At 33.5% G+C, this 12,471-nt stretch overlaps 1 protein-coding gene across 1 annotated transcript in view; it reads right to left on the bottom strand.

Annotated features, from left to right (window-relative positions):
• The window catches only part of LOC149241477 (calcium-transporting ATPase 8, plasma membrane-type-like), a 244,784-nt gene extending 240,545 nt beyond the window's left edge, over nt 1-4,239 (bottom strand). Inside the window, exon 1 of the mRNA XM_089373995.1 lies at nt 3,784-4,239. Within this exon, the coding sequence (XP_089230121.1) occupies nt 3,784-3,906 (123 nt within the window). The 5' untranslated portion in view covers nt 3,907-4,239. The remainder of the gene's footprint in view (nt 1-3,783) is intronic.
• Nucleotides 4,240-12,471: the final 8,232 nt, after the last annotated feature.

Genomic DNA, 12,471 nt, shown 5'->3' with positions numbered 1-12,471 from the left:
TGGATCAAGCAATGTGGAAGAAATAAATCTTAGAAAAGGAGGGGTAGTAGAGATGAATTTGAAGAATATGGAAATCAACAATGATCTAGTGGGATTAGTGTCGAAGCACAAATGTTGAATGGTTTTTTTGGAGTCACCTATAATGTTCAAATTATATGTATTCTAGGGGAGGAGACCAATTTAATACCCAATTGAAGAGAATAAGCTTCAGGTTGATTATTGGTAGCAATGGCGAGGTAGGAAGGGGGGGTGAAGACATATAGGGATGCCCAAATACCTAAATGACTTCCAATTGTCTTGAACTTGGAAGTTAGGTATTCTAGTAATAAACACTTGCATTCTAGGCCTTGTGTTCCAAGCATAAAGTTGGCTTTCCCACAATTCGTAAGATTTTTTGAAACATTTACATAGAGAACCATTATTGCTTTCAATGAAGAGGCTATCACTGTAGATGCACGTTCAATTAGCATGTTATCTGTGAACTAGGAGTGATTAATTTTTATAATCCCTCTTACTATGTGGATTCTAGTGATGTGCCTTAATTTGTGAATGCTCATATTTTTAGCGACATTCTCAATGGCCATTTCTTCCCATTAAAAAAGTCTTTGTAGTTTTAAGAAATGAGTACATTTTATGTTTAAGTATATTTTTTTTTAATATTCAAAATTATTAAGTGAAAAACTATATCATATGTTTATCTTAAAGGTAATTAATGAAGTTAAAGTCCATGTTATATATAGATTTGTTGAATTATAGATTAAAAAATAGAATGGGGCATCACTATGTAAATAGGGATAAACGTTGACAAGGGTAGACTTGTTGTACATGTGAGAGAAGGTGTTAAACTAATTTCTTTAACTATGTAGCAAATTTCTTTATAACTATTGAAATACAAAGATATTTAAAATCAGAGTTTTGATTCATTTGAATCTTGACCCATTTTTAGAGCATGTAAGTTGATTAAAAAATAGGTAAAATCATTAGGGACATCTTTCCACCATACATAAGGCTCCCATTTTTTAAAGATCTATGTTGATTAAAAATAGATAAAATTATTAGAAACATTCTTCTGCCATACCTAAGGCTCACCTTTAGCTATTAAAGTCTAGACACAGGTCAATTTAGAATTTGGAAAAAACCTTAACAACATTATTTCATCATCTATAAAACTTCCCTTTACTTATCAAAATTTTTACATCGATCAATTTAGAATTTTGAGCGAAACACCTAAGCGTCATTATGCCATAAATAAGCTTCTCTCTAACTACTAGAGTCCATAAAATATATCTCAGTGTGCGTAATATACGTGCGCTGCATAGAATTAAACTTTAAAAACAGATATGCGGCCGATGAAAATGATTTCGACCTGAAGAACGCGGCACGCGTAAATTGCTTACCTGAAAAGAGTGCATAGAGGCCCCTGTTTCCGCGCGTGAGCTTTCGCTCATGATCAAAGCAAGATGCCGCACACTCAGAAAAAAAAATTCCTTTCCTATTCTTATCTGAAGGATGTAATTACTGATATGACACTTTGACCAATTATGTTAAAATTGAATTTTAAAAAATTAAATTTAATTGCGGAAAGTTTTTTATTTTTTAAAGTGGATGAGGATCTGTGGATTTTTTTAGTTAAGTGTTTATATTGATTTTCAAGGGAATATGCAATGATTATAGTGTATTGCAGCGTTTATTAAGTTGCATTGATTTTTAATAAATTTAAAAAATAAATTTAAAAAAGTAAACTCCTGCCATGAGGCTCCTTGCCAAAAATTTCCTAAAGATTTAAAAGTATTTCAATTCTAATAAGTTCTTCATTATAATTTATAATATTTACTTATATATAAGAAAATTTTATTTAGCATAATGATCCATTACTTTTAATAAATTTAAAAAACTAGATTTGTGCCATGTGGTTCCCACTCACCAATTTCTTAGAGATTTGAGATGATTCCAATTCTAATAAATTTATTCATGAAAAGTTCTTCATTATTATTTATAACATTCAATTATATATAAACAGATTTTATTTAGCAAAATGATACATTTTACAATAAGACGTGTAATTCATTTTTTGTTAACTTAAAGTTGATCCATAATTTTTTTATACATGGTTTTTTTTTATACATGGTTAAACAGGTAAATGTGTACATTATTTGGTGTTAATACTATTTTTTATTATATTTATGAAATCTTGAACTATATCAAACACATTAATATTTTTAATGTAGTTGTACTAATTTAATAGGTGCGATTTTATTAATTCTAAATCATTTTAGAAGGATTTTACATTAAAATAATAACTAACATTCTTTTGAGTGACTAGAATAGAAACGAATTATAAAACATTTAAGTTGTTTCAAAAAATTATATTTTATGCTTTTATTTTAAAAGTAATAATTGAAATTAAAACTTATAATAATTGAAATTAAAATCTGCATATCATATGAGACTTTCAGATATTATAGTTTAGAAATTGAGATGAGATATTGCTATCTAAAAAGAGTCAAATTTTGCTAAAACATTTTGTATAAGAGAAAATGCCCTAAAATCCCACTCACGTGACAAAATTCCTTCTAAATATCAAAACTCGAAACTTCCTAACTATAAGAAGTTAAGGTGTCAACTAATCTGATTTTTTTATTAATTTTTTAAATATCTAAATTAAATCAAAATTGAACAAAATCACCAAAAACAACATTCTAAGCTTCCCTCTAATTACCAAAATTCGGATTGATCAATTTTGGATGACAAAAAACCCCTAGAAGCATGTTTTACCATGCACAAAGCTCCCCCTAGTTATACAAATATGGATTTCGATCAAATTCAAAATTGAATCAAACCCTTGGAAGCATGGTCCCCTATTAGAATCTAGAGATGCAGAAAGTAGAAATATAGATTTGGATAGAATTCAAAATTGAATCACACCCTTTGAGGAATTGTCCCGGCTTAGAATCTACAGATGTAAAAAGTTACAAAGTTTACTTTGTGTGTAAGTGGATGGGTTTAATAAAATTATTTAATTATGTAGTGAATTTTTTATAACTATAAAAAAAATAAAAAATAAAATAATTTAAATTTCAATCTATTGAAACTTAAATCATTTTTAAAAAAGAAAAGCTCTTTAAAATATCATTCCACTTGAAACAAAACTTTTTTAGTCATCAAAATTGGATATAGATGAATCTAAAATTTAAAGAAATCTTATAAAATCATTTTATTATACATAAAAGCTATTCTCTTCCTATCAAAATCTAAATGTAGACCAATTCAAAATTAAACTCAAGTAAAACTACCAAATTATTATTTAATATAGATAAAACTTCTTTCTATCTTAATCCTAATCAAAATTAAAAACGTAAAAAACCCAAAATGGATAATTTTAAAATGGATCAGAGTCTATGGTTTCATATCACCCTATATAAAGAACTTGAATCAGTGTGGATTTTTCTAACTTTATTTTTTTAGTTTAATATATATTTTATAAATTAAACCTGTTTTTTTTTTCTAAAATAAAAATATAATATTCATTCATATTTAAAAGAGTTTTTCCGTGAAAAAAAAAATCGCATTAAGATTGTTGACAAGTGTTTCGAACCACTCACTATAACTCATGATCATAATGAGGACTAAATTGTAATTATTATCCAACCATCAACCATATGTATTTTTTTAACAAAAAAATCACTTAAATTTGTCCTTTGACCAATAAAAACATAATATCTATTTATTTTTTTCCACACTCAACTATTAATAAAAATTGAAATAAAAAAGAAACATACTTACCCTCCATTTTTTCAGTTCTTCCAGCGTGGCATTCTTGTGAGGGATCTCGTAAACATTCTGTGATGGGCGACCGCGATCCAGTGCGGCATTCGTGCGCGCCTCATTTGGAACACCCCGCTTCATTTCGTCTATACCCTCACTCTTCTTGAATCGCTCGTACTTCTACCTCGAAGGACTTCTCGTCGGGTTTCCGCGACCGCCGGAGCTCGTGGAAATCTTGTTTACGCGCAGGAGAAATGTTACCAGTCACAATAACACAAACTACAGACCACCTCCACTGCAAGTCACAGCTTGCCTTTTGTTTTGGGAAGTATTTAACACACTAAAATCGCACCAATGTCACCATTTCGGAACAATCCTTGGCGTGAAAGCACGGTATTGCTCATATTAAAGTACTGTTTTCAATAGTTTTCAGAAACACACTTACATTTTCATTTTTTCTGGACCCATGTCACAATTCTGAATAAGACTATGTATACTGAAAAACACCAATGCCCACCATTTTGAAATTAACGTACAGCCAGAAATTCTTCTTTTTCTCGACACGTAACAATTCTGGATAATTAAAGTACGGTCAGAAATTCTTTTTCTTGACGCGTAACAATTCTGGATAAGATTATGTATACTTGAGAACTGGTCCACTCTAAAAACTGGTCCAACCACGATTCCTTTAGTGTATATATATAAAAATTACATTTTAAAAACATATAGTAATTTGATGAAAATGAGTTGGGCCTGAAAGAATGGAGCCACGCGTTAGCTAATCTCGAAAAAAAAAACATTGAGGCCCCTGTTCTGCGTTTCGGCTTTCGCTTAAAAATATTGTAAGCAAAGCAGGCATCTGCACACAGTAAAAAGAAAAAGAAGATCTGATCTCGTGGTTGATATGCTTTGGGTTTTGCTTTTGTTTCTCCCACAGGAGTATTCCTCTCGTCTTTGGTCGATGCAGTGGCATGTGCAGTCACATCAATATTTCTTGTCATTCGATTATATACGAAAAGCTCTTTTGATGTGAGAAAATGCCAAAAAAATCATGACGCGTGGTTTTTCTTTGCTTTAACCCCTGGAAAGTTAATCATTCTTTTTTGAACTATAACTTTTACGAAGGTTGGCCGGAATTGCATGGGAAGACTGTGTAAGGATAATGTCGGTGCAGATACGCCATGGTTTTAGCAGCAGATTGGTTGAAGTTTGTCGGTGAAGTTACGTCAGGGTTTAGCAGCAGATCGGTTGAAGTTTGTCGGTGCAGTTACGTGGTTTAGCATCAGATTGGTCGAAGTTAGTATAAGAGGTACGCCGCAGTTTTGTTTTATTTTATTTTTTAAATGTATTTTAGTTATTTTTGTAATGAAATGATATTTTAAAGTTTACGAGATTAAAAATAATCTATAAGATCATTAATTCTTTGTTATTAGCTTTTTGTAATTTAATCTTTTTCTGATTCAAATTGATGATAAACTGATCCAACTTTTCAACAATCTCTTAACTAAAAAAACAATGACAAAAAACTAATTGTTAATTTATTAATTTGATTACATCTTTGAAAACCAAGATATGTATACAACAACGACTACTCCATTTTAAATTAAAAAAAAAAAAAAATTATTATAATGTTAATTTCAATATAAACCATTTGTGCTTAATCTCATCTTCAATGTTCATATCTTAGATATGTGTGTATTATTTATTTGTTGTGTTCATTCTTTAGTTTCCTCCATCCGATTTCCAATGTCATATGAGAGCACTGATGAGTTTACTCTATTTTTAATTTGAACATAAAGGTAGTTATGTTGAGTATTAGAAGAGTTTTATATTCCTTCTTCTGATTCTCAAGTCAAAGTTATAAATATATCATTATTAACTCTTGAAATTTTGGAGTAGTTGTTCTATTGTGGCAAAATTTGTGCAATATGGAGAAAATTTGACAATTCCATTGTGTTTGGAATGCACTTTTTAGTTGGGTTTGCTTTTCATTTTTCACATAAAGCCTCTATACTGGTAAGATCTAAAGATTTTCTCCCAATTCATTGTGGTTGTTGACTTAAAAGGAGTAAAGAACTTTGGTTCATTTCTTAACTAATTTACGTCATTCTTCCTAAGTTTTTGGTAATTTTTTATTTTCACAACATTTTCTTTGAATTTTCCATGACATTTTTTTTTTTTGGATTTCATCCTTATATTTTGTAGCATTTTCATTGTCTTATAATGATATTTTTTTTTGGCTTTTATGGATTTTTTTTTTTATTTTTAGGTTATATCCCTTCTTTCTTGTGTGGGCCAATTTAATTTTTGGACTTCATTATACTATTTTTGTTATGCTTGATTTCTCATGGTGGTGATACTTTTTAAAGCTCCTAAAATTGTTTTTAGTGTTGTTATTATTTTTAGAATTGTTTTTTGAATTACATATTAATTTATGGAGTTATGTGCTAGTGTATCATTGAGAAAACCAAACCAAATCCAAGATATCAACCTTTTCAAAAGAGTATAGGAGATATTTCTACTTGCTGATATAAAAACCAAAAAACAAAGACTAAAAATTGAGCCACATAGGAAAATTAGAGACTGAGATATACAAACAAAGAACCTAAAAGAATAAAATAGAAAGAGATCGGCCAGGGTGATTTGTCATGCTTATCTATGGTTCAACATTCTTGCTTGAGGGGAGAGTCTTCAAAGGATTTCCATGAGGAGGAGACCTATCAAGCTAATGTGATGCATCCTCAATTGGCTAACTTATCTGCAATTTTATTTCTAGTTCTTCTTATGTGAGTAGGGATGATCATCAAAATGGAAGGACATAGTGATGTTACTCATATGAGTAGGCTTGCAAGTCTCCAACTAAGAGATATTTTGATGATATGGGTGCTATGAAAGATCTTACAGATCACTTTTACAAAAGTTGATGATCTTCTTCCACCATATGTTTGATGTAGCCTTGATTCTAGGAAATCAATAGCCCCTCTTCAGAGGCTTTCAATTTTGTTTTGTTTTTATTGTTATATCCCATAAATCTTGAATAAATATATATGGGGGATCCCAAATAATCTATGAAGATACGACCTCACCTGGGTTACCTTCTGAAGCACCATTAAAAATGAACTTTAGAAAACTCACGGGTTCTTCACTCAATGAACCTCTAACATATCACATGTGTTCATGGCATACTAAAAAATACCCTTTATTTGACTACATATTGGAAAATACCTATAAAAGTCACAATATTTAACTCCTACCAATACGAACCCAATACACCTTCCCAATTTAAAAAACCCCTACTTTCACTATATATTGTAGGTATCCACTTTTTCAATAGCATTTTTATACCCTTTAATATTTTTTCATTAACTTTGAGCTCCATATTTTGTACCCGCCAATATAAAAACTTTTACCCCCTATTATATGCTCAATATATTATGTCATTTTTTCCTCAATATATATCCCCCAATATGAATGCACATGGTATGGTATTGCTCCCCCAGTAAAGAACCCATGGGAAAATTAGGGGGAGGAGGGCTCCAAGAGGAGGGAACAAACATTGTAGCAGCGTGAAGAGGGGGAAAAAATTATTCTTGGAGTAGAGAACCAACTATGAAGCAGCAGGGCCTCCTTGCCTGAGGCCTACTTGTATTGATTGATTAGGGCTATGTGGAAATTAATTTCTTTACACTCTCTTGAGCCATATTCTAAAGGGAGTCATGAGTGGGAGTGATTTTTGAATATGCGATGATTACTCTCTTTCCAAATAGACCAAAGGAGAAATCCTGGAATGATAGTCTAGATTTGGGTCAAGATAGGATTATTGAAATCTTAATCCCTCCAATTGGTAATGGTGTGAAGGATATTAGATAGATCATGGTTTGATCTCTTCATGCTTGTAGGTTTTAACCCCATACAGAAATTACCTGCATAGAAATTCTAAAACACAAAAAATAAACAATGCGAGAGCATAACTCATAAAACACATATACATAGAGATTTTCCCCTAGATCCCAAAATTGGGACTACCAAATTGATTTTTCATTATGTTCTTTTCAATGTTACAATACATATATATACATGTCAAAGCATCCAATACCATGGACCGAAAACCATTGTGCCCAAAACCATGTGCGAAAACCATGCTCAAAACCATAGGTAGGTTCGCCCCACCTAATATAGGGTTCAAAAAACAATTCCTTGCTACACTGCCCCAAACCCGATAGAGGGGGACTACTCACCCCCCTCAAACCCTCTGGATAAGGGGGGCTTCCGCCCTCCCTATGACCCCCCCCCCCCCCACTACGCAATGGATGCAACGGACGGGGGCTTCCACCCCCCCTCTAAGGCCCCGCTGTAATAGGGTGGCTAGTCGTGGAAAGAATATAACACAACCCAACAATGCCAAATTCTAGATCACTCCTTAAATGATTGGAATAGGGGAAACTATTGAAGAAGTGTTCCACATTTTAGTGTCCTCAAGGCACAAAGAATAATCGGAGGGGCCCATACACTTATGTTTTTTAATGTTCTCCCAGGTTAAGGTTTTCCTTGAGCCAGGAGTCATAAGAAGATGGAAAACTTCAACCATAGATTTATCCACCAATTGCAGCTCTAGATGGTATCTTTTGGAAATTCTTTGAAACTTACTTCCAAGCTATAAGTTGCATGGATAGAAAAGGAACCACTTATTCCATAACCCCATTGTAGTTTATCAACTAAGTTGGATATCAAGATGAGTCTTTGCTAAAGCTTTTGCCAAACATCTGACCAAGTCTCCTCCCTAGGTCCGGGGTTCCATTCCCTTGAAATTAACCATTGTATCCATGTTTGATCTGAATTAGATTCTTCCCAATAGTCTTTGACATTTGAAATCCTTGGGAGTTCATGTGGAGGTGAAAATCCCTTAAGTCATTTTGGTCATGGAGCTTTGGGAGTTGTTGCCATGTTTCATCTGAAAACATGGTTATCTATCCATAAAGAATTTTTTAGAAGAAGTGTTTTTGTATCAAATGATTTCCTTTTCTTGCTAGATTCCAAATGGATGGACCTTCTTGGGATAATGGAATTCTTATGAACTTCCCAATAGGAAGGTATTTTGCATATTTCTCATCCATATATATTTCCAAAGGTGTTAACTTCCTTGAACCCAATGACACCAAATATCGACTCTCAAAATTGTAGCTAAAGTTGAAAGATCTCTTAGCCCTAGCCATCCTTTCAACTTGGGTTTGCATATCTTATCCCAAGCTACAAGCACCCATTTGTTTCTCCAATTTTTCTCCTCCCCACAAGAAATAAAATTGTGGGCTTTTGATTGAGTTAAGGATGGCGGAGGGAGCCATCATAGCAAAGCATGAATATATGTTCAAAGCATGTAGCATCAACTTGAGGAGGACTAGTCTTCCTACCAGGTTTAGGGATTGGAAAGTTCACCTAGTTAACTTGTTGATGAATTCACTAATGAGATCCTCCCATAAACTAAGCTTCATGGAACTATTTACAAGTGGATATCCTAGATATTTTGATAGTAATTTATCGATTTGGAAAACAAGTAACTTTTCCATATGTTTATGCATAGTCAAGTCGTATTAAAGAAAAAAATATGGTGCTTATCTATGTTTATTATCATATGTGAGGCATGAGAGATGTTCTCTGAAATGTGAGAAAATCTTTTGGCTTCTTGAATAGTTGGAACATCCATACCCAAGGTATCATTGGCACAAATTTTGGGTGCAATAGAGTGAGATTGTCTCCAAATAGACACAATCCTTTGATTTTTTTCTCCTCAACTTCACTTTGAATGCTTGCCCAAGACCTTACAAGAGAAAATATGACATCAAATATCCTTTCTAAATACCACGATAGGTCGAAAAGGGTGTAATAGGAAATCAATTTAGAAAATAGAGAAGAAGGATGAAGAGATAAGGCTCCTAATCTAATAGATCCAGTCAAGGTCGAAGCCAAATATGCATAGATTCCTGAAGAGGTAGTTCCAATTGACTTTATCAAACGCCTTAGAGAGATCAAGTATTAGAAGCATGCCAAGTTTCATGGAGGATTTGAAAGAGTGAATGGTTTCATGTGCAATAATTATACCATTCAGAATTGTACGCCCCTCCACACAACCAGTTTGTTTCACTGAAATGAGCTAACACGGGAGGGTTTGAGACAATTAGATGTTATTTTGGTGATCACTTTGTAGAGTAAATTACGCAAAGTAATGGGTGTAAGTTGTCAGGGTCCTCTACTTTGTCCTTTCTAAGAACTAAAGTGAACAATGTAGCATCAAGAGCTTTAAGGATGGTTTTTGATATCCTTGCTTTCTCCATTTCTTACTAGATATCATGTACAATTGTTGACCAATAAGCCTAAGAAAAGCTAGTAGTGAAGTTGTTTGGTCTATACAGGCCTTGTTACAGGGCATATATTTTGCTACCTCTCCGACTTCTTTGATAGAGATGTCTCTTAAGAGAGCCTCATTTTTCTCTTTGGTAATCAGACGTGAAATGTAATGAACTATTTTATCTATAGCCTCTAAGTGGTTTGGTTTGCAGTTACATAGTATGTCTTTATAATATTGGTCCAACACATTAGCCATGTCCTCATCATCCTAAAATTTGACACCTTCCTAGATTTTTAAGGAAGAAATATGATGGTGGTGCCAATGTTGAAGCATCAAATTGTGGAAGAAAGTACTATTTCACTCTTAGTCCTTCATCCATCTAATTCTATAATTTCTTTTGCCAAAGTATTTCTTCTTGTGTCCTTTCTTCAAGAAGAATGAGATTACATGCTTCCTCCTTTATGAGGTCTATAGTGTTGTTTTAATCAATCTTAATTGACTAAGACTTCAACATTCATTGTCAACCCAGGGTAGGTCTTGTTGTTTCAATGGAGTTTGCACTGTCTGTGCTGATGCACTCCAGCCAAGCATAAGAAAATGCCCAAAATTGTAAAAGATTCCGTTGATATAAATTGTTGAATTAAACCATGCGTGTAGACATAAAAAAAGCACTCTAAATAATTAAATCACAACTCGCAGCTATCAAATTAAAGGCGCGCCACACAGGAACTAATATCTACTCCAACTCGTTACTACCATTCTGTTGATTAACTTAGTGTAACAACATAATATAAATAGAAATAGCAGCGAATATAACCCACGATTTCTATAGCAACAGCGAGAAACCATAATCAATGAACTAAACTAGAATGTACACTACCTAGATCACTGCAATCGCTACCAAAGAGGAGGGCCCTTCCTCCTCAGCAGGGCATAGGAAGAACACAAAAGTGATTAACAAATCAGTTGAAGAATAGTAACAACATCACCATGCTGATTGATATTAAAAATAAACTCAGAATTACAGAAGCAGAGTAACAATACTCTTCTATATGTCGTGTCCCTTTTCATGAAAAATTAAGTCTTTTATAGTTATTACAACCCGAACTTAGAAATAGAACAACCATGAGAATCTCACGATTCTCATGATGATCAAAAATAAAATAATTTACAACCTATTGCTAAATACAAATATCCATCAGATATGATTGCAACTGCTTGAGTCTTATTGCTTCAAAAATAAACAATCCATACTATCGACAGTTGTTAGTGGAATAGTACCCACATTTTCCAGCCTCGAATGCAACAGCATCAAGTGAATGGCGGTTCAGGATGATGCGACATTACTGGCGACAACACTGTTGGTGTGACGAAGGATCAATCGTGGTGTAACAACATCCAATGTGTAACAACAATCTGTAACAACATCTAATGTGTAATAGCAACCTGTAATAGCATCTAATGTGTAGTAGCAACCTATAACATCATCGAATGTGTAACAACAAACTGTTCTACCTTTTTTTGTAGTTAATCCTTGCTTCCTATATAGCTTTGTTCTCGCAAGCCATCACCTGAAAAGAATGACTTTAAAATACTTATTCAATACTCTCCCAGTTAGCCAAAAAAAGGAATCAAGCCTCGTATTATTCGGTAAAATACAAAAAAGTAACATGGCAATAGAATACGTCAAAAAGGTAAGAAAACAGGGAATTTTGTCATATAAAGTCACAGGCCTAGAGGACAGAAAGGTCAAAACTGGGGAAAGAATGTGCAAAAAATAGGTAAAAAACCACACCTAACATCTCCCCCTGACTGAAGCAGCTGCATGTCCCCATGCAAAATCTCAGTTCCTTCTATTGTACCCTCAATGCAAATCTGTGAAATTATAGGCACTAGTAGTATCATCGCCCAGAACTCTGAATCCTTGAATGGCCATTAACTGATGTGGCCAATAGTCCTCTTCGTAGTCACATAAATGGTAATCAGGCTAATACTCATCTAATGGGAACCATATCAAAGGAAATTTGAACCTGAGGCCAATCTAGAACGCCTCCAGTGTCTATATAATATGAGCATATTTCGAATCCTATGTAACAATAGCCATGAAGTTCCTGTACTAAAAGGGGTCCCCTTCCTGTAACTTTGTGCTACAGGCCTCGGTGCACTTAATACATCTGGCCAACGCTTGGCTCCTCATATTTGTAAACATGTTCAGGAAAATCCTCACAGTTCTTTTTCTATAGATGGTCGATTGTTCTCTAATTTTCGGAGTGCTCAGGAATAGTCTAAACTCTCGCCGGAGTTTGTAAGCCATTCCTGGTTCAGCCTTGACCCACAATGTTGTTCTTTCCTCATTGGTTTCT

Source organism: Pinus tabuliformis, chromosome 8 (genome assembly GCF_031772625.1).
Source record: "Pinus tabuliformis cultivar Carrire ecotype Pingquan chromosome 8, CPIR1, whole genome shotgun sequence".
In the NCBI taxonomy this organism is placed as follows: domain Eukaryota; kingdom Viridiplantae; phylum Streptophyta; class Pinopsida; order Pinales; family Pinaceae; genus Pinus; species Pinus tabuliformis.
Note: the sequence above shows the minus strand (reverse complement) of the source record. Positions and strands in the feature narration are given on the sequence as shown.